The sequence below is a fragment of the Galeopterus variegatus genome, unplaced genomic scaffold, assembly GCF_000696425.1.
Source record: "Galeopterus variegatus unplaced genomic scaffold, G_variegatus-3.0.2 Scaffold757, whole genome shotgun sequence".
Lineage (NCBI taxonomy): Eukaryota > Metazoa > Chordata > Mammalia > Dermoptera > Cynocephalidae > Galeopterus > Galeopterus variegatus.
The window spans coordinates 196,322-222,638 of NW_007726868.1; the positions used below are offsets into that span (position 1 = coordinate 196,322).

Consider the following 26,317-nt stretch of genomic DNA (forward strand, 5'->3'; position numbering starts at 1 on the left):
TTGCGCGGGTACGGAGGAGGGACAAGCAACGGGTTCGCACCCCTCGGTGTTGCTCCCGCGCCTCGCTCAGCCAGTGAGCGGGAGCCGGTCTGTATGTGGGATCCAAACCCTCGGACGGGAGTGCCGCCGCGCTTCCCAAGCGGTGCACTATCCAGTGTGCCACCGGGCCGGCCCCTAAAAATCTGATTTTTAAAAAGGCTTCCTCATTCAAACCTCAGGTAAGGTGGCCAGGTGAGGTGGGTGGAGGTAGACAAGAGTCCCCTGGAGGCCAAGAGAGGAGGGTACCATCTGCTCACAGGAGCTGGGAGCTGGAGGGATGAGAGACTCACCCCACCCTCCCTGAAGGCACATTCTTGGTGCTGTCTCTGCTGGGTGGAAATGCACACCGTCTCTTTAATCTTGAAGTTAAGTGGTATCCTGGTAGTGGAGTTCTAAAGAAGCAACAGAAAACTCGTGATCGTCTCTCTTTTACAGATGAGAAAGGCACAGAGAGGTTAAGGTTATACAGTTGGAAGAGGCTTAGGCCTGGTCTGCACTTTCCACCAAAGCTTGTTGAGCAGCCTCAACAGAGATTTAAGGTGCACTGGCTTTTGGAAAGTAGCTAAAGGACACGACTTAATAGCTGTACAACCTTGAGGGGTCACATCTTGTCTTTGCCCCTCAATTTCCTCCTGTGTGAAATAGAAACAAGAATCCATGACCTGCAGGCTTAGATGCCTAGAGAGAGGTAATGCAGCGGGAAGGAAGGGGAAACTGGAAACCCTCGAAGGTCCTGGTAAGACCAGTCCAGTTCTCATCTGTCCTTTGAAACAGCTCTATATATTTCCTCAAGCCCAGGGCCTGAGTGCAGGCTGGATTCCCAGACAACACGTTGGATAAAGCCTGAATTTGCCAGCCAGCTAGCTGTCAGGTCTGAGATTACAATTTTATCTAACCTTCAGGTGGAAGGAACATTGTAATAACAACTGCAATAGTTAATGGTAACCAAGCACTTTGTGCCCGAGCCAGGCATTCTTCCTGGCCTGTTATACTCACAGGTATAAGGCAGGTAGTACCTGCTTCTCCACTACTAGCTTCCTGGGTCTGGGCCCCACAGATACTCACCGTGCTAGGTGGCGGGATGGCTTCTAGCAGGCGGAAGAGGGGCTCTCCCCTTTTCCCCTCGTTGTAGAACTTCAAGGCCTGGGTGACAATCTCCTCATAGCTCGGATGGTGCTGGGTCACACAGGCCACCACTGCCAAGCCCACCACCAATGTTAGAGCCCTCCAGGCCCCTGCCATTGTCCCTTCTATGACTCACTGCCACTTTCAGCCCCTTTTAAATGTTCCTTGGGCTGCCTTGCAGCATATAGGACTGGTGCCTTCCTGAAAAGGGGCCACTCCTTTCCTTTGCTAGAAACCAATTGTTGGCCAATGTTCCAAAACACCATTGGCAAAGAGGCAATAGGTTTGGGCAACAGACCAGGGCCTAGGAATGAGGCGAGAGCCCTGAGTTGCAGACAGGAGACCTGTGTGACGCTGGGCAAGTCTCTTCCCTCTGGGCCTCAGTGTCCCCACCTGTGCTACAAGGAGGCCACCTCCAGCTCTGATAGTCCAGGACTCTGCTCTCTACCTGGCTGTTCTGTTTGATCCCAGAATCCACGAACTCTGCATATGACAGTTTCTCAGCTGAGTTCACAGAGAGTGGTCCAATCTGAGGGTGTGCTCAGGTTGACATACACAATGTTACATACATTTAAAAAAACAACTTTTAGGCCGGCCCATGGCTCACTCGGGAGAGTGCGGTGCTGATAACACCAAGGCCCCGGGTTTGGATCCCATATAGGGATGGCCAGTTGGCTCACTGGCTGAGCGTGGTGCTGACAACACCAAGTCAAGGGTTAAAATCCCCTTACCGGTCATCTTTTTTTTTTTTTTTTTCCTTTTTGTCTTCTTTCATGACCTGTAACGGGATCGAAACCCTCGGTGTCACACCCGCACTGTGCTCAACCAGCGAGCGGACCGGCCTCTACATGGGATCCGAACCCTCAGCAGGAGGGCTGCCGTGCTCCCAAGCGCCGCACTCTACTGAATGCGCCACCGGGCCAGCCCCTCGGTCATCTTTTTAAAAAAAACCAAAAAACAAAAAAACAAAAAAAATTTTTAGGCCGGCCCGTGGCTCACTTGGTAGAGTGTGGCGCTGATAACACCAAGGCCACGGGTTCGGATCCTATATAGGGATGGCCGGTTTGCTCACTGGCTGAGCGTGGTGCTGACAACACCAAGCCAAGGGTTGAAATCCCCTTACCAGTCATCTTTAAAAAAAATTAAATAAATAAATAAAATAAAATAAACAACTTTTAAAAATCTGGATGCCCCGGGCTGGCCCATGGCTCACACGGGAGAGTGTGGTGCTGATAACACCAAGGTCACGGGTTCAGATCCTATATAGGGATGGCCGGTTCGCTCAGTGGCTGAGCATGGTGCTGACAACACCAAGTCAAGGGTTAAGATCCCCTTACCGGTCATCTTTAAAAAAAAAAAAAAAAAAAAATCTGGATGCCTGGATTTTAAAAAATTGTAAGATCATGCTGGCCAGTTAGCTCAGTTGGTTGGAGCACAGACTTATAACACCAAGGTCACAGGTTCGGATCCTTGAACAGGCCAGCTGCCAAAAACAAAGAAAAAGAAAAGAAAAATCATAAGATCTGACAATATGTGGCTCACCAGTCCTTTGTGGCTGTGATGGTGACAGACACTCCAGGGACAGCCTCACTGCCCATCTACCCCTGGACACTCACTGTTTGCTGGGAGAGGCAACCCCAGGCAGCAGCTGAACAGCAAGGGCCTCACCTTTCCCCTGAAGGTTCCCATTTTCCTTGGCTCCCTGGCTAGTGGGAATCAGCCTTTCATTTCCCAGCCAGCCCTTCACTGAGGGGCTCTTGTTCTCCTAAAGAAGACTCAGAGACCTGAGAGAACTGGACCTACAGGGTGTTCCCACTGAAGGTGTTCCTCGGTGGGGAAACTGAGGCACAGAGCAGCTCAGAATACTTCCTCCAAAAGCTAAGGGTAAGGGCCGGCCTGTGGCTCACTCAGGAGAGTGTGGTGCTGATAACACCAAGATCACGAGTTCAGATCCTATATAGGGATGGCCGGTTCGCTCAGTGGCTGAGCATGGTGCTGACAACACCAAGCCAAGTGTTAAGATCCCCTTACCGGTCGTCTTTTTTTTTTTTAAAAAAAGCTAAGGGTAGAGCTGAGAAAGTCAGAGCTGGAAGTGGGGAGAGGGGACAGAGCATACAGCCAAGTCTCATCCTAAAAGCCACGCAAGCATGACGTGTAATGGTGAAATATGAAAAGGGGGTAGTTACTGTGTTGTTGATAAATGTAACTTTCACTAAGTAGAAATAAAAAGTAGAGTACTTCTAGTAACAGCATCAGTGACCGGCATCCTGCCAGACCCCATCCTTTTGATCACCCCGATGGCAAACCATGTATCAAAATGTACTCTACACAGTTGCTACAGAGAGTAGCAGGTTGTCCAGCACATGAGGTGGAGGAAGTCTCAGATGTGATGGCCGTTACTGCAGTGATCCCTCAGAGACGCAGCTATCCCTGCCAGGCACAGACAAAGCGACTTCCATTAAACTGATTTTGCAGATGAGGAAACTAAGCCACTGGGAGGTTAAGAACCAAAGCCAGGCACAGAGTTGGAAAGGGGAGGTTCTAAGATACCACACCAGGGTAGCATCATTCACAATGCTGCTCTGCCTTCAGCTGCTGGGGTCTAGCTGCTGGGAGCTGAGCTGCAGAGGGTGAAGGCAGGGTTCCAGGCATCCAGCAAGAGGTTTCTCCAAGATCCATCCAGCATGTGACTCAACCCTGGGGCCTGAAGCTGGGATGGCAGCTGGAGGGTGCCGGGAGCATGAAGTGGACCTCCTCAGGGAAAAGTCCTCCATCTGCAGAAGGTAAGAGATCCAGTCCAGGTGAGCAGTTCCACACCACAATTATTCTCAACTACTCTGCATAGAGCTACCACTACAGGCAGCTGAGACCTATGACTCCTTTTTTTTTTTTTTTTTTTTAAACCAGTAAGGGGATCGCAACCCTTGGCAAGGTGTTGTCTGCACCACGCTCAGCCAGCGAGCGCACCGGCCATCCCTAAATAGGATCTGAACCCGCGGCCCCGGCACTACCAGCGCCACACTCTGCTGAGTGAGTCACGGGGCCGGCCCCTATGACTCCTTCTGAACATCCTTGCAGCTTCCACAGCTCCCTTGAAAAGATTGTTGGAGCAAAAGGCTTTCACAAGGGCTGGAGAATTGTGAAGAAAGAATCCCAGTGGGGCCTTGTGCAAGTCTCTGCCCTTCTTGGGCCTCAGCTTCCCATTGCTGTAATGTAGTGGTCAGGAGGTGGGCACAGAATCTGGGAACACTTGCCCAAGTGACCTGGACGAGTCAACTTGGGTGGAGAAATTGGCTGTGGCCACATTGGTCCCATTGAGACACACCTGATGTTCCAACACCAACACTGTGGACACAAGGTGCTCCACTACTCACAGACACAGAGACTTCTGCTAAGAAGGCCCTGCATCTGAGAGTCCCGCAGGCTGACCCCAGCCCTAACTCAGTGGGTTTGGCACCCCCAAGAGGGTGCTGCCCTACTGCAGATTCTCACTGGAAAGGCTGGGATATCTCAAAGTTCTACCATATTTAGCTGTGCTGCTGTTCACTGATTGGCACCAGGCAATCCAGGAGGGTGTGCTTGGGTAATCCAAAAGGCCCCATCTACCCTGGAAGCCCTCCCTATCAATGGCCTGAACTTGGAGGTTTGTTCTAGGCAGGAGACAGATTAATCCTCTGTTGCTCCCTTTCCATTCACATACACTGGTACAAGAGGACCCCTTGCCCAAGAATTAAACCTGGTCCTGAGCAAAAAAACATCACTTCAAAATTTCTGTTGGGCTTTTTTGCAGTCAAGGGCTCCAAGGGTTGTGGCTGTGTTGTGACAACACTGTGGCCTTGATGACATCCACTGACGCAGTGACCCCCGGGAGCCAGGGAGGGGTTCTGTCCTTGTGGATGGACCTCTGAGGCTTCTGACCTTCCTGCATATTTGCAAACCCGGTGTGTAAGAGCCTTTCCTAGGAAGAAAGTTCCCAATGTTCCAAGGCTTCCTGGAGGGCCCAGGACCCTCCAGAGAGAGAAGGAGCACTGCACCACTGAGCAGCCTCTCCTTTGCTGCTCTGATGGGGCAGGTCCCCACCTCTTTTGGGGCCCACAGGAGGGGACTTCCTCAGAGTACTCTCCCCAAACTCCAGGAATCCGGATAGGGGGCAAGGGGTACAACGGGGATGCCTCCTGCTCTAGCCTCCACTTTGCCAGAACTGAGGCCAGAAGAGCTCCCTCCCCTTCCCTCTTCCCCCTTCTGTCTTTGCCTGCCACACCAGACCTCTCTTCTGGCCCTCCCTCAGAGCCCACATGGTATTTTGGGCAGCTCCTTTCCCTTCCCATGCCTCAGTTTCCCCACCTGTAATGCAGGGTTCTGGATTCTCATCCAGGGGAGGTGGCATTGGGGGAGGGTCCTTGCTTCCTCATCGGGATGACTATGACTATTTTTCATGGACACACCTCCTGGTGTTTGTAGGCAGGAGTCCTTCTAGGATATGCAGACTCAGCAGTGGAACTTGTGAGTCACAGGGGTCAATAGTGCCAACTTGACTAGATGACACCAATTTTCCAAAGTGGTGGCTCCAGTTTACAGCTCCATCCACAGTGGATGAGAGTCCATGTCATTCTGCATCCTCACCAACACTTATTATTGTCTGATGTATGTTCAATCTGATGAGTACAAAGTAGGATTTCAGTGTAGTTTGTGTTTGCATTTCCTTGGTTACTGACGAAGTTGGATATCTTTCCATGTGGCTTTGGCTGTTCCTGTAAGTTCCCATCCAAGTTGTGTACCCAGTTTTCTAGTGGGCTGTTTGTCTTTCCTGAGAACTCATGAGAATTGTCAACATATTCTAGATGGTAATCACTTTGGGGTTATGTCTCACAAATAGTTCTCCCAATTTGGTCTTGTCTGTTCACTTCCTTTATGGTGTTCTGTTTTTCTTTTAACCTTTTACTCTGATGTAATTTCAGACGTATAGGGAAAGGTTGCATGCATGAATACTACAAAGAAATCCTTCATATCCTTCACCCAAATTCTCCAAATGTTAATATTTTACATATGTGTCCTCCTCTCCCCCCATACATATACACACACTCACACACACACATTACTTAATGCCCTCTCCCTGAGACCCAAACCACTTGAAAGTAAGTGGCAGAATGATGCCTTTTGACTCCTAAATAATTCAATGTATATTTTCTAAAAACAAGAACACTTTTGGCCCGGCCCAGTGGCGCACTCGGTAGAGTGTGGCGCTTGGGAGTGCAGTGGTGCTCCCGCCGAGGGTTCGGATCCCATATAGAGACCGGTCCGCTCACTGGTTGAGCGCAATGCGGGCGCGACACCGAGGGTTGCGATCCCGTTGCCAGTCATGAAAAAAGACAAAAAGGAAAAAAAAAAAAAAAAACAAGAACACTTTCCTATATGTAAACAATATCACTGAACAATGATGGAAATCAGGAAATTAACACTGATACACTACCATTACCTAATCTACAGACCTTATTCAGATTTCACCAATTGTCCTAGTAAAATCCTTTTTTTTTTTTTTTTTAAAGATGACCAGTAAGGGAATCTTAACTCTTGGCTTGCTTTTGTCAGCACCACGGTCTCCCAAGTGAGCCAACCAGCCATCCCTATATAGGGATCTGAACCCATGGCCTTGGTGTTATCAGCACCACACTCTCCCAAGTGAGCCACAGGCCAGCCCTAGTAATATCCTTTACAGCAAAAGAAAATTCCATATCGTGTTCTATATTTGGTTGTTATGTCTCTTTAGTGTCCATTATTTATTTATTTATTTTTTTCTAAAAAGATGACCGGTAAGGGGATCTTAACCCTTGACTTGGTGTTGTCAGCACCATGCTCACCCAGTGAACTAACCAGCCATCCCTATATGGGATCCAAACCCGGGGCCTTGGTGTTATCAGCACCACACTCTCCCGAGTGAGCCACGGGCCGGCCCTTTAGTGTCCTTTAATATGGAATAGTATTTCTTTATGTTTCATAACATTGACATTTTTGGAGATTATAGACCAGGTATCTCATACAATGTTCTTTTTTTTTTTTTTTTTTTAAATTTTTATTTTGTCAATATACAATGTATATGATTACAATGTTCTTCAATGTGGGCTTGTCTAATGTTTCTTCATGATTAGATTAAGGTTATGCATTTTTGGTTCTGTGTCCTCAGATCATCCTATCAGGAGGCACATGATATAGATTTATCCCATTGCTGGTGATAATAAACTTCATCACTTGGTTAAGGTTGGGTCTGCCAAGTTTCTCCACATGAAGTCTCCATATTTTTCTCTTTGTACTTAATAAGTATCTTGAGGGGAGATACTATAAACCTATGTAGTTACCCTGTTACTTTACTTCTCAAATCCACTAGGTTTTATGTCCATTGATGATTTTGCCTGAATTATTCATATTGTTGCCAAATAGTGATTTTCTAATTTCATCCTTTCTTGTTAGTTCACTTTCTACTACAAATAAGTTTTCCTCTATTTATTTGTTATACCTATGCAAGTTTGTGTATTCTTTTATTCAACAGGTTATAATCCATTACTATTTTTATTTTATTTTGAAGCTAAAATTGTCCCAGTTTTGGCAAGTAGGAGCTTCTTCAAGCTGGCTCTTGTGTTTTATGATGTCTTTCGCTCAACAGAATTTCTCAACTCAAATGGAGTTTAATTTATTGGTCTTCCTTCATTGCTGGTACTTTTTATATCTTATTTAAGAAATCCTTCCCTACTTGAGTTTATTCTCCCATATCTTCTAAAAGTTAGATATACTCATATATGCTCTTCTCATTTTGATCCTTAATCTATGTGGAATTAACTTTTTGTGTCAACTTTTTATTGAATTATATAACATATATACAAAAAAATGCTCAAAACAGAAGCGTACAGCTTGGTTTCTTTTCCCAAAATTAACCAGGTCAAGAAACAGAACATTCTGGCTGGCTGGTTAGCTCAATTGGTTAGAGAGTGGTGCTGATAACATCAAGGTCCAGGGTTTGATCCCTGTATTGGCCAGCTGCCAAAAAATAAAAAAAAATTTTTAAAAAAGAAAGGAAAACAAACAGAACATTCACAGAAGCCCAAAAGCTCCTCATGCCCCCCACTTCCAATCATTGCTCTCCCCCACCCCCAAGGATGACCACTCTCCTGACTCCAATCACTACTGAAAACATGGTGAGAGGAAGGAGTCTATATCAGTCAGGGTTTTCTAGAGAAACAGAATCAAAAGCAGATATAGATAATAGATAATAAATAGATAGTTAGATAAATAGATAGAAAGAAAGAAAGAAAGATAGAAAGATAGATAGATGATAAATTTTAAGGAATTGGCTCACACAGTTGTGGAGTTGGGAGGTCCAAAGTTTGTAGGGCATCTGGCAGGCTGATGACTCAGGAATGAGTTGATGTTGCAGTCTCAAGGCAGAATTTATTCTTTTTTTTAAAAAAAAAAGATGACCGGTAAGGGGATCTTAACCCTTGACTTGGTGGTGTCAGCACCACGCTCACCCAGTGAGCTAACCGGCCATCCCTATATGGGATCTGAACCCGTGGCCTTGGTGTTCTCAGCACCACACTCTCCCGAGTGAGCCATGGACTGGCCCGGCAGAATTTGTTCTTATAAGGACTCTCATATTAGTCCATTTTCTGTTGCTTATAACAGAGTACCTGAAACTGGGTAATTTATGAAGAAATGAACTTTATTTTGTACAGTTTTGGAAGCTGGGAAGTCCAAGATCCAGGTGGCACATGGAACCTCTGCAGAGTCCTGTGATAACACAGGGTATCACATGGAGAGAATGGCAAGAGCATGTTTTTGCATGCTCACTTGCTCTCCTTGTAAAGCCACCAGTGTACTCCCTGATAACCTATAAAACCATTAACCCATTAATCCATGAATGGATTAGTCCATTCTCAAGGGCATAGTCTTCACAATCCAATCACCTCTTAAAGGCCCCACTTTCAAGTACCATATTTGGGGCTAAATTCAAATATAAGCTTGGGGGGAACATTCAAACTACAGCAAAACCAGTCACTGGATTAGGACCCAATCCAGAATGACCTCATCTTAATTTGATTACATTTGCAAAGACCCTATTTCCAAATAAGGTCACATTCACAGATACTGGCGAAGGGGTTAGGGTTTCAATATATGTTTTGGGGGAAAACAATTCAACCTGTGACAGACTCCAATTTAATTTTTTTCATACGAATGACCAGTTGACCTGCATTATTTATTCAGTAGTCCCTCCTTTCCTCATTGGCCTGCAGTATTACCTCTGGAGTCTATTAAGTGGACCTGGGTGCCTTGGGTCTGCTTCTGGGTTCTTTATTCAGTTCTGATTGTCTAATATTGCATTCCTGAGAAAATACCCACAACGTCCCAATTACTCAGCTTTCTAACTGGTCTAGATATCTGGTGGAGCTGGTCTCATTCTATTTCTCTTCTGAAGACTGTCTAGGCTTTTCTAAGGCCTTTGCTCTTCCAAAGAAGCATGAGAAAATTAAGAAATTTTTAAAATTTTGTTTTTGAAGAGAAAATTTGAGAAACAGTGTGTTAACTTCCACCAAAAACATTGGGAGTTTGGTGGGAATTGCATTGAGCCTCCAGATCACCTTCCAGGAAGCTTTCCCTCCTACCTAACCCCATTAAGCTCTCTGCCCCCGCTGGCTTCACACTATCCCCAGCCCATTCTTTGGAGATGATCTGGCCTCCTTGGCTGGCCTGAACACACCAAACTGTTCTGCTACCATACCCTTGTGGTATGTTTCTTTCTAAAGTCCCTTCATATGTTTTCTGTGTTTGTGCATATACCAGACCTGACTAGGAAGACCTGGAAAGCTGGATCTGAGTGATGCAGTTCTCCTGTCTCTACCCTTCCCTCTACAGAGCCCAGAACAGTGCCTTAGGAATTCACAATCCTTGGTATTGGGCCCTTCCTCCTAGTCCCCTCCTCAGTCTATCAATATAGCCGCCAGTGTAATCCTTAAAAAATTTAGGTCAGATCATATTCCTGGGTTTGTTCCAAACCCTCTCATTGTTCCCCAGCTCATCCAAAGAAAAATCCAAGTCCTCACCATGGCCTTCCAGACCCTACTCCATCTGCAACCCCCTGCCTCACCCCTCCCCATTGCCTCTCTGACCCATCTCCTGCTATTCTTCACACTCACTCAGCCTCGGCCATTCTCACCTTCTTGCTGTCTTCAGGCACAGTCCTGGCTCAGGGCCCTCACATTTGCTGATCCCTCTTTCTAAAACATTCTTCCCCTAGCTATGCCCCTGGCTTGTTCCTTCGCTCCTTTCGGATCTCTGCTCAAATAGCACCTTATCAGTGAAGCCTTTCCTGACCACCCAATATGAAATTGCACGTCTCCCTTCCCATGCTCTCATTCTTCTCTCCTTGGTTAATTTTTCTTCTTACTATAGCAGATGTTGCCATCTACCATACTGTCTATTCTTTTTTGTGTTAATATCTATCTCCCCTCACTAGAATGTGACCGCATGAGGGCAGAGATCTTCACCTGTTTTGTTAAACAGCACATAGAACAAGGTCTAGGATACTGTGGGTGCTGAATAAATATTTGTTGAATAAATAAACTGAAAGAGAGGAGATCCAGGCCCAGCCTGGACTCTTACATTCACTTGTTGAGAGACTTTGGGTGGTCCCCTTCCCATCTAGGTCCTCAGTTTCCATGTTGGTAAAATAGGGGAAGTGTCTGTGTGTCTTTGAGGGCCTATCTGGCTCTGCTGTGTGATTGGGAGGTTGAGAAAAGGGTGAACTGGCCTGGCTGAATGGGGTATTTGCTGCTCCCTTGTGATGGGGTGACTCGTCCTCAGTTTCATTTAGTCTTATGCTTCCTCTAGCTTCCAATTCTGCCAGAAAATATGTGTTAGAAGAGCACCCCCTGACACAGACACATCCCTTCTGCTGCCTCACCTCCACTGGCCCATCCCCACCCCATGACCTCAGCATTCGAGGCCTATGAAGGGCCCCTTGGTCTTTCACAGCAATCATCCTTCAGGTCACTGTGACCATGTTATGGGTGAAATTGTGTCACCCCCATATTCATATGTTGAAATCCTAACCTCCAATACCTCAGGACGTGACTGTATCTGGAGATAGGGTCACCATGGACACAGGGAGAAGATGGCCATTGACAAGCCAAAGAGAGAGACCTTGGGAAAAAAACAACCCTGCTGACACCTTGATCTCAAACTTCGTGTCCAAAATTGTGAGAAAATCAGGCTGGCAGGTTGGTTTAGTCGGTTACAGCACAGTGTTGGTAACACCAAGGTCAAGGGTTTGGATCCCCATACTAGCCAGCTGCAAAAAAAAAAAAAAAAAGAAAAGAATTGTGAAAAAATTAATTTCTGTTGTTTAAGATTCACTCAAATTATGGTACTTTGTTATGGCAACTCTAGCAAACTCATACACTCTGAAACTCATAGAATATGTTATGTCTATTGTTGTAGTTCAACCCCAGAATCACAATGTGGGGCCAAGGTATTCTCATTTTACAGATGAGAGGAGGGCCAAGGGAAGGAAAGATAGTATGGCCAAAGGTGTCACTCTAGGAAGCTCATGAGAAAAGAACCCATCTGCCTGGCTCCTTTGAATCCTGGAGAAGTTCCATCCACCTGGGATGCCCACCTCTATAGGTCTTCCCTATTTTGTATGGCCCAAATTAGGGCTTCCTACTCCTCCCCTCCCTGCCCTTTTTTGGGGGCGTGGAGGCAGCTGACCAGTATCCTGCCTCTCTTTCTGTTCTACCCCATACTGACTTGCGACTGCTTCATCCTGACTTCCTGCTGGCCTCATGTCTGGGTCCTGGGCTGTCTGTATTCTGTGGCCAAACTGCTGCCTCCTTCCTTACTCAGTAACACTATACCATAGTCTCCCACTCCCCAGCCTGCTCTGGACCAAGCTAGGTCTTGCAACTCCCTTATGGCTGATCACTGCCTCACCATCAGAGAGCCTCGAGGCAGGCTGGTTTACACTTCTGCATTTCATTTACTATAAATTGGGTTGGGGCAACTTTCTCCTCCTTCCTCATGGTTGGGATGTTGCAGGGCAAGAGCCTTGTCCTCATCGATTCCACTTCTGACCAGGTGACATCAAGATAGTCTTCCAGAAACTAACTGTTTTAAGATGCTGGTAAATTTTTCTTTTTATCTGCAAGGTCTTGCATTTTCTTTCTTTCTTTTTTTTAATTGTAGTAAAATATACCTAACTGAAAGTTTACAATTTTAACCATTTTTAAGTGTACAATTCAGCATTAGGTCCATTCACACTGTTGTGCTATGGTAACCACCATCTATCTCCAGAATGTTTACATCATGCAAAACTGAAACTCTGTACTCATTAAACAATAACTCCCCATTCCCCCCTCCCTCATTCTACTGGCAACCACCATTCTCTATTACAGACAGTTCCCGACTTAAGATTGTTCTACCGTACGATGGGTTTATCTGGGTATTAAATGCATCTTAGACTTATGATATTTTCGACTTACAATAAGTTTATCTGGATATAACTCCATTGTAGGTCGAGGAGCATCTGTATTTATTTCTAAAACTAGGCAATAAATGATTTTAAAATGTATTTCTAAAATTAGGTTATATCTATCTATCTATCTATCTATCTATCTATCTATCTATCTATCTATCATCTATCTAATGTGATTTAAAAATTCCTCCTCCAGCTTTCCGTGCCTAGAGCGCTCCAGCAAACATGGTGAACGTTCCTAAAACTCGCCGGACTTTCTGTAAGAAGTGTGGCAAGCACCAACCCCACACAGTAACCCAGTACAAGAAAGGCAAGGATTCTCTGTATGCCCAGGGAAAGCGGCGTTATGACAGGAAGCAGAGTGACTATGGTGGGCAGACTAAGCCGATTTTCCGGAAAAAGGCTAAAACTACAAAGAAGAGTGTGCTGAGGTTTGAGTGCATTGAGCCTAACGACAGATGTAAGAGAATGCTGGCTGTTGAGAGATGCAAGCATTTTGAACCGCGAGGAGATAAGAGAAAGGGCCAAATGATCCAGTTCTAAGCTTCATCATTTGTTTTATTGTGAAAACAATAAAATCTTGAGGTTATGTTCACTTCATTTGGTTACAGTTGGTCTTTTGGGAGGGAATAAACAAGTGCCATCAATAAAATTTCCCTTGTGGGGGCAAAAGAAAAAAATTCCTGCTCCCCAGGTCCCCTCTCCAGAGGCAACTACCGTTGTTCGCCCCGTGTTCCTGTTGTAGACAGTGCGGGTTGCCCGTACACGTTCACCCCCCATCTACCGGCATTGCTCTGCGCCTCCTTTTCTCGCTCCTTACAATCCATCTAGGAGCTCCTTCCCTGTCACCGCAAGTGGACGCGTCAATCTCTCTTTAGGCAGTACCCGGCCCTCCAGGCTGGCCTGAGTGTGACAGTCCCGACCAGTCACCCTCTGTCCCAAAGCTCGAAAGGCTTCGCAGCACTTGAAATGAAACCCCTCGCTCTCTTCTTAGCCCCACTGCCTCGGGCCGGGCGCCCCCTCGCAGCCTCCCGCAAGACTGTTTTCACGTCACCTCTTTCGGGCGATCTGCCGCCACATTCTCTCTACCACAGCACCTGCCCCAGTCCCCCACGGCCCTCGACAATACTTGGGACTGACGCCCTCCACCAGACGGAGGAGCGCAGCGGGCCAGGCCGAGGGGTCAGCTTCGCCCGGCAGCAGAAAACGCGTCTGCACCGCCCCTCTCCGCTTAGTGGAGGAAGATTACTCTTCCCAGAAACCCTTTCGCCTGCGGGGGTAGATTTCCCCTCCACGCCCTCGCGCGAAGAAAACTGAGCATGCGCAACGGAAACTGGGCCCCCGTGAGAAAGGCTGCGCAGGCGAGGACTGCATCTCCCAGCAGGCCGTGGGGCTTTTTTTTCTTGTCCCCTCGTGACGAGCGACTTCCGGCACGGAGGGGCGGGGCTGTGCGTGCGGCCGAGCCAGGCGCTGAAGCAGCTTCGGGAGCGGTTGGGTGTCCGGCGGGCTTCAGCCGCCATGGAGGCCGTGCCCCGTATGCCCATGATCTGGCTGGACCTGAAGGAAGCCGGTGACTTTAACTTCCAGCCAGCCGTGAAGAAGGTGAGCGTACCTCTCACCTTCTTCCCATCCGCCGCGTATCTCTGTCGTATGCCAGCGCGTGACACCCCTTGCGCGCCCATCCCCTCCCCAGGCCCTGTCGCATGGCCCGGTGAAGCCAGGAGGGGCCGCTGCCGGTTTTTCTCAGCCTGGCCTGTCCCCCGCTCCCGAAGACCATCCTTTCCCTCCCTGCTCGCCCTGGGCTAGCACTCACATCCTCGTAGGAACCCGCTTCCCGACTTCTACCCTCGACCGTCGGCAGTTCCCACCGAGGCACCACACTTCCTCTGTGTGACGCTCTGGACCCAGTTCTGCCCCGCCCCTCCTCCACTCCAGGACCGCCCCGCGGGGAGCGGTGGACTGCCCCGACTGTGCAGATTCAACGGCTGGGTGCGGCCCTCGGTCCTCTGTCAGTCCACGACCCGACTGGGACAGAGGCTGATTATGGCTCAGGTTGTGTGTTTAAGACTGGAGCCCTGGTGGCCCAGCAGGATGCCTGCCCCCAGCGGTGGGGGTCTCTCTGACACTAGCTGCAATTCTGTATGGTCTCAGGAGAATCCTATTTGGAAGCCCCTTTGGACCAAGAGATGCAATTGCATGTCGTTTTTAGGAGGGCTATTGCTTTTCATAACTATCTGGAGGTCATAAAGTGTTGTAGCTCTTGAAGAGAACTTTACCAGTCATTGTATTGGATAGAGCAGACAGGCTTGACGTTGGCAGAGGCAAGGGACCACTATGGAGAGATCAGATGTGGTAACTGAGCATCAGGGGCCCTCTGAGACATCTGCTGCTTTGGGAAAGGCCACATGGTAGCATTGAGGGCCAGAGCAGAAGTGAAAAGGAACAACCAGGAGACTGTTGCAGGTGAGGGGCTTTGTGGTTTTAGCACAGCAGCTTTCAGAGTAAGTCGCTGACAGTCTAGCCGGGTGCTTAAGAAAAGAAATAGGAGGAAGAAAATAGATATGGAAGTTTCTCAAGAAGCTGTCTCTCATCTTCTCTTCTTACCACCACCGCCTTAGTTCAAACACTGTATTTCTTTGAGTCTATCATTTAGCCTCTTTGGGCCTCTTGTTTCTCGTCTGTAAAACCAGGAAATTGGACTAATTGATCTAAAATTCCAGAATTTTGTGACTCTTCCCCAGACTTTGCTCTCCTCTCTATCTGCTCTTTTTTAATTTTTAAATTTTATTTTTATCAAAAGAGAGCAAGAATGGATCCATCTGCTCTTTTTTTTCTTTTTCTTTTTTTTTTTAAAGATGACCAGTAAGGGGATCTTAACCCTTGATTTTGTGTTGTCAGCACCACGCTCTCCCAAGTGAGCCACAGGCCGGCCCCCATCTGTTCTTTTATGCAAGTACAATTAGGTTAATTCTTCTAAAACAGCACAGCTCTTGTTTTTTAGTTTCACATAATAAAGCCAATATCTTTAGTTTCCCATTCAGAGTTCTCACTGACTTAGCCCAGTTCTTTCAGCATTTATTGAGGCCCTACTGTGTTCTTGATCTATTACATATGTGCTTCTGATACAGATATCCCCGATTCTGTTCACAGCCACTTGCTGTTCCCCTGTTGTGCTCTGTGTGTTTCCTCTTCTGTGCCTTTGGTCGTGGAATTCCTCTTGCCTAGAAGAGCTCTCATTTTTTGCCCTGTGGTGATGGGGCCCTTCTTTTTATTTATTTATTTTTTAAATTGTATTATTATACTTTTTACATTCTATGATGTTATCGTGGAGCAGTTGGGAGGGTGGGGGAGAGGGGAAAGGGGAAGGAAATGTAATGGAAGAAGGAGGAAGGAGGAGGGGCGGGATTGAGACCTGTAGCACCCCCTTCATTCCCACAGGAGAGACTGGAGGGCTTCCAGTGGTGGCTTGGTCATTGTCGGGCTGGGTGCAGATGTCAGGGGGCATGGTAAAAGCCCTCACCCCTGACCACCCCAGCTCGGAACCCGGGGCCCTTCTTGCTGTGGCTTGGTGGTCGTTGCTGGGCTGGATGCGTGTGTCAGGGGGGCATGGCCTAGGCCCTCGGGCCCCCACTGCCCCAGCTCAGGAGAGCCCGGGGTGCTTCCTATGGCAGCTCAGTGGTCATCACTGGGCTGGTTGTGGGTGTTGGGGGGTGTGGCCAAGGCCCAAGGCCCCCACCCTGGGAACTGGTTGTGGGTGTCGGGGGACATGGCTGAGGGTCCTTGGCCCTTCCCCCTTTCTGGCTTGGTAGCCCATGGGACTTTTGGTCCTTCTGGGTGTTATAGGTATTCTTTGGTGAAATGAGACCTTTGCTAGTTAGTATCAGACTTTGTCTCTGGTTGTGGGTACTTTGTTTTTTCTTTCAGTTCTGTGTTGAATTATTTGCTGTTCCCACCACTTAAACTCTGCGCTGGAACTAATTTGTTGTCCTTTGCTTACTTCTAAAATGGGGGAATTTCTTGTGGGGACCAGTACTTAAGCTGTATGGTTGAGCTAAATTGCTGCTTTGCTGCTGATTCCCTAGAGAAGGCTTTCTGTGCAGCTCAGGTTTTAATGGTTGATTTTATAGGTACTTCTGGGTCTAGAGAAATCTGGTGCACCTGGGTTGTATAGACACTCTGGTCTGGGCCTGAGTATTTTCATCAAACTGCACCCCATGTAATTCTGTATTCCTGACCAGTCTCCTCTGAGTGGTCCTATGCTGATTGGAGGGCAGATCAGCTGTCCTTGCTGTGCCGCATTGTTCCCCCTGTGGGCCCGTCTACCCCACTGCCTGTGCTCCAAACACTTCCCATGGGGGTCCCTCACGATGACTCACCGGCCTCTGAGTGGCTCCTTTTTTTCAGTTGTTGTGGCTTCTCGCTCCGGTGTGGGTCCACAGGAACCCTATTAGTGGTCTTGCTGGCCTGGGGGCCACCGAGGCCCTCTTCTCCCCTGCCACCTCCAAGCAACTTCATCCAAAGGGCACAGGTGTAGCTTTTGTCAGCTCCTGCTCGGTGCACTCAGCAGCTCCAGCCTGCAAGTGGCTGGGATTCAAAACAGTCGGAGTGGTTTTTTCTTTCTCTCATCATGGCTTCTCCTGCCTTCATGCACTCCGTAGGTCTTTCCTCCTCTTCCCCTGAGCTCTAGCAGCCCCAGCTTGGCTGTTGTTGCTTTTTTATAGTTGTAAATTGGTTGATTTGTGGGAGAGAGTGACGCTGGTGACCATCTGTTCTGCCATCCTGACCAGAAGTCGAGCCCTTCTTTAATCTCTGTATATTGGTTTTGTCCATCTTTCAAGGTCCAGCATAAGCTTTCTTTTCCACAAAGCCTTTCTGAATTATTTTGTCTGGGTTGATCTTTCCCTTCTCTGGATCCCCCTAACTCTTTTCCTCCTTTCCCTGGTGACAGTTGTGTGTGCCATGTTTTTACCTCCCTCACCCCAAAGTTCAATTGTTAGTTAACTGAGTAGCATCACTGTGTTCCTCATAGTCTACAGGGTCCCTTGTACATAGTTGTCAGTCAGGAAAATGTTTCGCAAATGACTAAATGACAGCTGAGAAGGAATTTAGAAATAGTGATCATAAATACATGGAAATCTAGTGGATACAATCTTAGCCCAGAAACTCCTAGGAGATATTTTTGTTTGAACTTAGCCTTTGCTGCTGTGGTCACTCACACCTAGCCAACAAGATATTGTGTAAGCATTGATTTCCCTGGGAACACCTGGGCCTCCCTGAGAGGAGTTGCTTGTTAGCCAGTTAGCCTGAGGCGGTATCAGATGCTTAAGAAAGTTCTTTTCCTTGCAGGCCTGTGGCTCACTCGGGAGAGTGTGGTGCCGATAACACCAAGGCCACGGGTTCGGATCCCATATAGGGATGGCCGGTTGCTCACTGGGTGAGCGTGGTGCTGACAACACCAAGTCAAGGGTTAAGATCCCCTTACCGGTCATCTTTAAAAAAAAAAAAAAAAAAAGTTCTTTTCCTAGACATCGGAAGAGACTCTGCTGAAGCCACTGCAGCCTATGAACTCTTCCTGAGCTGGATCCCCCTCCCCAACTGTAGAGCCCCTGCTCTGCCTTCTGCCACTGGTATCTTGTTTTTCTCTATCCTTTTTCTGAGCTGTGGGAACCTCTACTAGTCACTTGGAGCTGAGGGGTAGAATTTAATTTAGGTTAGTGGGGTAAAAATTGGTTCTGTTTATGTCAGTGCTATGCTGAGCCCTAATAGTACAGACAAATAAGAGTCCTTTTTTTTTTTTCAAGGAATTTGTAGTCTAGAAGAAGAAATTAAAAAATTAGAGTGATGACAGTGTAAGAGTGGAAGTATTCCTTACCAGCCAGCCACCAAAGGGGGGAAAAAAAAATGGAAGTATTTGCAGTGTACAGAAGTGCCAACCTAAGAAGGTCCATCAGGGAAGGCTTGCCAGTGGTGGGTTTTAAAGGATGAATAGGCATTTTCTAGACAGAGAAAGGGTTTCTTTGTGAGAACTGGGCGACTCAGACATCTTGGGAAAGATCCATCCGGTGGCCAGAAAGGGTGCTTTGGAAAGAGTACAGCTGATCCTTCGGTGTGGCTTAGGGGTTGTGGATGACAGAGTGGAACGAGAAGTAGGGGGCGGAGCCAGGCAGTGAAGGCCGGTGGGGAGGAGGCGAGGTGGATGAGGGAGAAAGCACACGTTTCTGGGCTCTCCATGGCTGGGCCTGAGTTCTCCTGCCACCGATGATGCTAGGCTTTCCTCCCTCCATACATTCCTTAGAAGGTGGGACGGAGAAATGTTGCTGGGTTCGAGTGCCCAAACCGTGTATCGGTGCAGCCAAACATAAACAAAACTTTCGCTGGTGTTTGATGCCTTTAGAATTCTCCTCAGAAAGCACTTTATTTTATTTATTTAATTATTTACTTTTATTTTTTTAAAAGATGACCGGTAAGGGGATCTTAACCCTTGACTTGGTGTTGTCAGCACCACGCTCAGCCAGTGAGCGAACCGGCCATCCCTATATGGGATCCGAACCCGGGGCCTTGATGTTATCAGCACCACACTCTCCCGAGTGAGCCACGGGCCGGCCCAGAACTGGGCTTTTGATAAAACCTTTCATGGTGGTTAGTAATGATTTTTCACTCCCAATAGACATGTCTTCCGTTATGGAATAATGTGAAATAGGAGCCAGGAAAAGAGCAAGCTGGTTTTGAACTGCAGTGCCAAGCTTTAGGTGCCAGTTTAGTGCCAGTTTTTTAGTGGGGAAGTGCTGCTGGTCCTGTACCTTTTTACTTGTGCTTTGGAGGCAGAGTGCTGACTCACTGGAAACTGATGCAAGATGGCTTTTTTGCTCTTCATCAGTGAATGATTTGGACACAAGTGTTCTTTCTTCTTTCTGTTCCAAACACCTGCCCTTAACCAACTGCAGTAGAGCTCAAGTCAAGCTCATTTTGACACAGATGTTTCATTCATCCCTGATTTATTCATTGAACAAGTAGTTATTGAGTGCCTATCATGTGCCAGCCCTGGGAATACAATGGTGACAAAAATCCCTGCCTTCATGGAGCTTACCTTCTAGTGATCCATGTAGTAACCCATCCTCAAGTGCAAATGTTCCATCTGGTTGGTAGCCATCCTGCCTATCAGTTGGCTTCTCCTCTCCCCTTTTCCTACTCTGGCTGAATTGATCTCTAAACCTCTACTTTCCCACCGGGGTCCTCCAGCAAAACTGCCTGCTGTTCACCAGCTTGCTTCAGCCTGCCTCTCTAACTTTACTCCCCAATCATCTCCACTGGGAACTTTCATTCTCTCTTCCTTCCACATCTGGTCATTGCCCTTGCTCTGGTCCTTACTGGAATTTCTTTCCTCCTGTTTATCACCCAGGTTGAACTGTATCTCTTCAGGATCCCTTTAGCTGCCTGGTAATTTTACCACCCTTGTCTGAATTCAGACAGGTCTTACCGTCCTGTCACTTGGTTGACCTGCACCACAGAGTGCACTCTTGTTGATTCTTCTTTCTGTTCATCTTATTCATATCTGAATAAAGCCTTTTTCCCCCTTCCAGATTTTCCATGGGACAGTTGACTCTTGTGAGAAACTAGCTTTCACGTGCATTTGCGTACACATACACATCAACACACACACGAAGGTAGATGAAAGAATCAGAGGCCTAAAAGGCCCCTGGCTGCTCAGCAGTGAGGAGGATGGGACATTGCCTGTTACCCCTGGTGGTGACCTGTTTTATCTCTTATCACAGATTTGGAGTAAACAAGCTGTTCTGCCTGAGCCTATCTGCCCACTTATGTTTTATAGCAGAATGGCTGCAGGCACAGATGACCTGGATTGTCCACTTCATTCTTCTCTGACTTTAATCTTATACACCAAAGGCCTATATCCATTTCACTTAGGGTTTAGACCAGATTCTTTCCTTTACTCGGGAAGTAATAAATATTTGTGTACAGGGAGCAGCTAACAAGTATTGGTTGAAAGACCTAGTCTAGTTCTAGCACCCTCTGGGAGATGTAACGTGAGTTTTCCTCACTTGTGTTGTTTAGACAGGCCAGGGGGCCATTCAGAAGGTGTATTAGTTTGTCTTTGTTGCTTATAACAAAATACCTGAAACTGGGTGATTTATAAAGAAATATGACATTTATTTCTTACAGTGTCTGAGGCTGGGAAGTCCAAAGTCCATTTGGTGGTGGTGATAGTGACTGAGGGGTCTCACATTGCAAGATGGTGGAAGCAGAGAGAGCAGAGAGAGAGAGACAGACTCTCCTCTTTTTTTTTTTTTTTTTTTTTTTGTCTTTTTTCGTGTCTGGCAACAGATCGCAACCCTCAGTGTCGCGCCCGTACCGGACCGGGACCGGCAACGGGATCGCAACCCTCAGCGTTGCACCCGCACCTCACTCAGCCAGTGAGCGGGAACTGGTCTGTATGTGGGATCCGAACCCTCGGCGGGAGCGATGCTGCGCTCTCAAGCGGTGCACTGTAGCAGTGCGCCACCGGGCCGGCCCCTCTCCTCTTTTTTTTAAAGCCCTCAGAACCACACCCCTGACCACCGTTTTTAATCCATTCACTACTGCAGGATCCTGCAATCCAATCACCTCTTCAAGGCTCCACCTTTCAATTACCGTAATAGGATTTACCACCTTAACAGTCAAGGTGGGGGCTAAGTTTCTAATACATAAAACATGGGGGATACAATTCAAGCTTCAATGAGTTTTGGGGAGACATAATTCAACCCACTACAGAAGGAATGTGAGAGAGAGATCTTGAGTATTATGTAGGGGTTAGACTAGGGAAGGATGAAGGTCTGTTCTCATCCCTGGTACTCTTGACCTATGATTTTCTCTGGCTTGCTGACATGGACCAAAGGGCTGAAGATTTCTCTTAGCAATACTCGTTTCTTTGATAAAATTAGTCTCATTTGAAATTCAGTAGCTGAACATATATTGTATTAATTAACAATACTATATATGGGACTCAATTTTGTATGTGTTTTTGTGGAATAGCCCAAGGAATGCCCTATATTTGAGTCACGTCTAGAAGCAGAGAAAAAAGAAACATAATGCATGTATTAGTCTGTTTTTGTTGTTTATAACAAAATACATAGAACTGGGTAATTTACAAGAAAATGAAGTTTATTGCTTACAGTTTCTGAGGCTGGGAAGTCCAAAGTCCATCTGGTGGTGGTGACAGTGACCTAGGGGTCTCACATTGCAAGATGGTAGAAGCAGAGAGAGCAGGGAGACAGAAGAGAGAGACTCTCCTCTTTTAAAGTCCTCAGAGGGCCGGCCCATGGCTCACTCGGGAGAGTGCGGTGCTGATAACACCAAGGCCACGCGTTCGGATCCTATATAGGGATGGCCGGTTGGCTCACTAGCTGAGCATGGTGTTGACAACACCAAGCCAAGGGTTGAGATCCTCTTACCGGTCATCTTTAAAAATAAATAAATAAATAAATAAATAATAAAGTCCTCAGAACCACAACCCTGACCACCATTTTTAATCCATTCACTTCTGCACGGTCCTACAATCCAATCACCTCTTCAAGGCTCCACCTTTTAATTACCATAATAGGATTTCCCACCCTCTTAACAGTCACAGTGGGGGCTAAGTTTCTAACACATAAAACTTGGGAACACAATTTAAGCTTCAGTGAGTTTTGCGGGGACACAGTTCAATCCACTACAATGCATATGGTGAACATAGGTAATACACATGGGATGCCTCTTTTTCTTGGCTTATTGCTTTAATTAGCACCATGAAATTCCAAGATGTTATATCAAAGTAAGAGCAAAGCATACATAGAGAAATGAGAACATGCTAGTACAAGGGAAGGTGATGCAGAGGGACTTTCCCTGGCGCAGGAGTCAGGAAGTCTAGCTTAGGGTCCTAGCACTGCCATTGCTCATTTCTGGTTTCCCATTTTTCTTTTTTTTTTTTTAAAAGATGACCGGTAAGGGGATCCTAACCCTTGACTTGGTGTTGTCAGCACCACGCTCAGCCAGTGAGCGAACCGGCCATGCCTATGTGGGATCCGAACCCGGGGCCTTGGTGCTGCCAGCACCGCACTCTCCCGAGTGAGCCATGGGCTGGCCCTGGTTTCCCATTTTTCTAACCTGCAAAATAATGGCAGGACGCAGGATGGATGATTCTAGTGATCTCATCCAGCTACATAATTCTGTGCCGTTTGTTGCTCAGTAAAAGAGCAGAGTAACATTATGGATATAGCATAGCCATTGGAATCAGACCTTGCTTTAGATCCCTCCTTCATAACTGAATGACTTTCAGCTGCTATGAATGATTACATAACTAATCTGGTCTTCACTTTTCTGACCTGTAACATGTAACTAATATGTACTTTACCTCATAAGCTTATGAGAGTCAAGAGTTAATGCCTGTGAGTCCTTAGTATAGGTCTTGGCATATTATAAACAATATTTTTAGCTGAGCATTGTCTTTCCCTGTTTAGGAAATAGCTCAAGTCCTCTGTGAGTTAGACATAGCAGGTAATATTAACCCCATTTTAAAAATGAAAAAAACCAAGCCAGGATCTCACAGCAACTCAGAGGCATAGCCAGGACTTAAAACCCTGTCTTGGTATTTCTCTCTGGAAATGGCCTTACCAGTCTCTTTTACTGTATTCACTTGCAACTCCTTCCTTTCCTTTTTTTTTTTTTCTTCTTCTTCTTTTAGTGCCTGTAATCCCTGGACATGCTTTCATTTAACATAGACCTGTCCATTAGTCTTCTTTCATTCCCTTAGAAAAGGATCCCCAACTGCTCCAAAGCCTGGCTGATTTTGGAGGTTCTCCTGTCCTTGTCCCACCCCCACTGCCTGTTAGTCATGTAGGTACACTGCGGTCCTGTCAGTGTCTCTGGTTTCTTACTCTTGGTCTGCTGCTGGGCCTGCCTTCTCAGGCTCTACCAGGAGCTTCAAATTCCTGGCCAGACTGTTGTGAGTTCTGCAGAATCTCAGGCCATGCAAACACTGGGACAAGGTATCTGCCTTGTACTCTAGGACCTTCAGCCAGCCCCTTTCCTTTCCTTTTTTTTTTTTTTTCCCAGCAGGGGAGTGATCAGCAGTCATAGAGAATTTTTTCAGGGTTTAAAAAATATCCAGGCTGCTCCATTGACTCACTGTATGGCTAGAGATTCATTTTCTCTGCCCGTTTTTCAGAGTTGTTTTTGAGGACCATGTTAAAAATAATAGTAATGGACTGGTCTAATGTGTGGTTAAGAACATGGGCTCTGGAGCCCAAATGCTTGGGTTTCAGTCATTGCCCCATCAGTTATTAGCACTGTGACCTGTGCAAATTCCATAACCTCCTTGCCTCAGTTTCCTCATTTCCTCATCTGTAAAATGGTGATAACAGTATCCACCTTTTTGGGTTGTAAGGATGGAATGACTGTTAGTACTCAGCACAGTGTCTGGACCATGTTAAGAGCTCAGTTAAGTGTCTGCTGCTGATGATCTTAGAGGAGGAATGAGACACAGGTAGAAGGTGACCTCTAGGGATAATTTGCCAGAGGTGGGGACAGCATCTCTCTCTACTTAGCCATTGTCTGAGCAGCAGGGACAGATGTACTTAGTGATGTCATGTGAAACCTTGTTTCTGGGACTCACAGATATCAGTCTGATTCCTTAGGCCTCTAGGCTACACTTTTACTCATTTTCTCTAACCTGTGGGTGGGTATACTAAAACCTCTTACTAAAAGAACATGCTCCCATTTAGACTGTCAAGTTTTAACTTAAAGCTGTGGTTACTTTTTAATTTTATTCGGTGGGGGAACAGGTAAGGGGGGAGGAGATGGATAGATCAGAGTGATGATTGTTAACCAGGAGCCCATAAATGGGCTTCAAAGTGTCTGTGATTGGTAAATTTTTGTGTCTGTGCATAGTTGAATATTTCTAGCGGGGTTTCTTTCATGGCTTTTTTTTTAAAAGATTACCGGTAAGGGGATCTTAACCCTTGACTTGGTGTTGTCAGCACCACGCTCACCCAGTGAGCTAACCGGCCATCCCTATATGGGATCCGAACCTGGGGCCTTGGTGTTATCAGCACCACACTCTCCTGAGTGAGCCACGGGCTGGCCCTTTCATGGCTTTTATCATATTCTCAAAGGACACATAAAAGGCTAAAAACCACTGACAGTGTTTTTCAAACATGTATTAGTCTGTTTCTGTTGCTTATAACAAAAATACCTGGAACTGGATAATTTATAAAGAAAACAAAATTTATTGCTTACCGTTTCAGAGACTGGGAAGTCTAAACTCTAGGGAACACATCTGGTGAGGGTCTTCTTTGATGGTGACACAGGGTATCACATTGCAAGAAAGGTAGGAGCAGAGAGAGATTCTCATGTGCTCTCATTTCAAAGCCCTCAGAACCACAGCCCTTACCACCATTATTAATCTATTCATTAGGGCATGGTCCTTAGGATCCAATCACCTCTTCAGGATCCCACCTTTCAATTACCATAATAGGATTTCCCACCCTCTTAAGTCACTGTGGGATCTGCTGCTTTTTGTTGTTGTTGTTGTTTTATTTTGATTTTAATATAAATTGCTTTTTTTTTTTTTTGGTGACTGGCCAGTGCAGGGGTCCAAACCTGTGACCTTGGTGTTACAAGGCTGCACTCTAACCATCTGAGCTAACTGGCCAGCCCCCGATCAAGCTTCTAATACGTAAAACTTAGGGGACACAATTCAGTCCATATCAAGGTACCATTTAACGGTTCAGAAACTTTTTTTTTTTTTAAAACATGACTGGTAAGGGGATCTTAACCCTTGACTTGGTGTTGTCAGCACCACACTCTCCCAAGTGAGCTAACTGGCCATCCCTATATAGGGATCCGAACCTGTGGCCTTGGTGTTATCAGCACCACACTCTCCCAAGTGAGCCACAGGCTGGCCCATCAGCAACTCTTAAAACATTTGTTTTCCGGGCCAGCCTGGTGGCGCACTGGAGAGTGCGCCGCTTGGGAGCGTGGCAGCGCTCCCGCCGAGGGTTCGGATCCCATGCGGAGACCAGTTCCTGCTCACTGGCTGAGCGCGGTGCGGGCACAACACCGAGGGTTGCGATCCCATTGCCGGTCCCCGGTACGGGTGCGACACCGAGGGTTGCGATCCCGTTACCGGTCAGTAAAAAAGACAAAAAGGAAAAAAAAAAAAAAAACATTTGTTTTCCAAATTTCAAACATAGGGAAAATTGGAAAGAGTAATGTAGCGCTCACCAAATTCTCACTACCCAGTTTTGATGGTTATATTTCACCATGTTTGTTTTCTCTAGGTAGGTAGATAGATATAGATCCCATGAACCCTTTGAAAGTGAGTTTTCTCCCACACACATCTCAGCATGTATTGCCTAAGAGTAAGGACATTCACCTACATAACCACAGTATTATTATCCACAACTACGAAAATCTACGATTCTCTACTACCATTTATATTTAGATTTTAACTATTATTCTCAGATATAATTAAGATTCTCATATTATATTTAGTTATTCTGTCCTTTTAATCTAGAAGAGCTCCCCCTGTCGGGCCTCCCTGAGCCAGAGGCCGACAAAACCGAGCGGGAAGAGACCCCGGTCCAGCCGGGGGTCCCTTGTGGG

At 46.7% G+C, this 26,317-nt stretch overlaps 3 protein-coding genes across 4 annotated transcripts in view; 2 read left to right on the forward strand and 1 right to left on the reverse strand.

The window, feature by feature from the left end:
- Positions 1-1,281, reverse strand: part of LOC103590024 (15 kDa protein B-like) — a 4,580-nt gene extending 3,299 nt beyond the window's left edge. The window contains exons 1-2 of the mRNA XM_008572137.1: positions 1,105-1,281; positions 330-431 (exon numbers count right to left, since the gene is read on the reverse strand). Of these exons, the coding sequence (XP_008570359.1) occupies positions 330-431; positions 1,105-1,281 (279 nt within the window). The remainder of the gene's footprint in view (positions 1-329; positions 432-1,104) is intronic.
- A 2,586-nt stretch (positions 1,282-3,867) lies between these two features.
- Positions 3,868-14,116, forward strand: LOC103590026 (60S ribosomal protein L36a-like). The gene is made up of 2 exons (XM_008572141.1): positions 3,868-3,947; positions 12,879-14,116. Exon 2 carries the CDS (start codon positions 12,908-12,910, stop codon positions 13,223-13,225), a length of 318 nt encoding a protein of 105 aa, XP_008570363.1. The 5' UTR covers positions 3,868-3,947; positions 12,879-12,907; the 3' UTR covers positions 13,226-14,116.
- PTPN23 (protein tyrosine phosphatase, non-receptor type 23) overlaps positions 14,046-26,317 on the forward strand; it is a 60,184-nt gene continuing 47,912 nt past the window's right edge. The window contains exon 1 of one of the 2 annotated variants that reach the window (XM_008572139.1): positions 14,046-14,284. In XM_008572139.1, the coding sequence (XP_008570361.1) occupies positions 14,201-14,284 (84 nt within the window). In that variant the 5' untranslated portion in view covers positions 14,046-14,200. The remainder of the gene's footprint in view (positions 14,285-26,317) is intronic. The other variant, XM_008572138.1, reaches the window with a different exon arrangement.

Excerpts from the sequence above, each read along its gene's own strand:
- LOC103590026 (XM_008572141.1), top strand. The coding sequence starts at position 12,908 with ATGGTGAACGTTCCTAAAACTCGCCGGACTTTCTGTAAGAAGTGTGGC.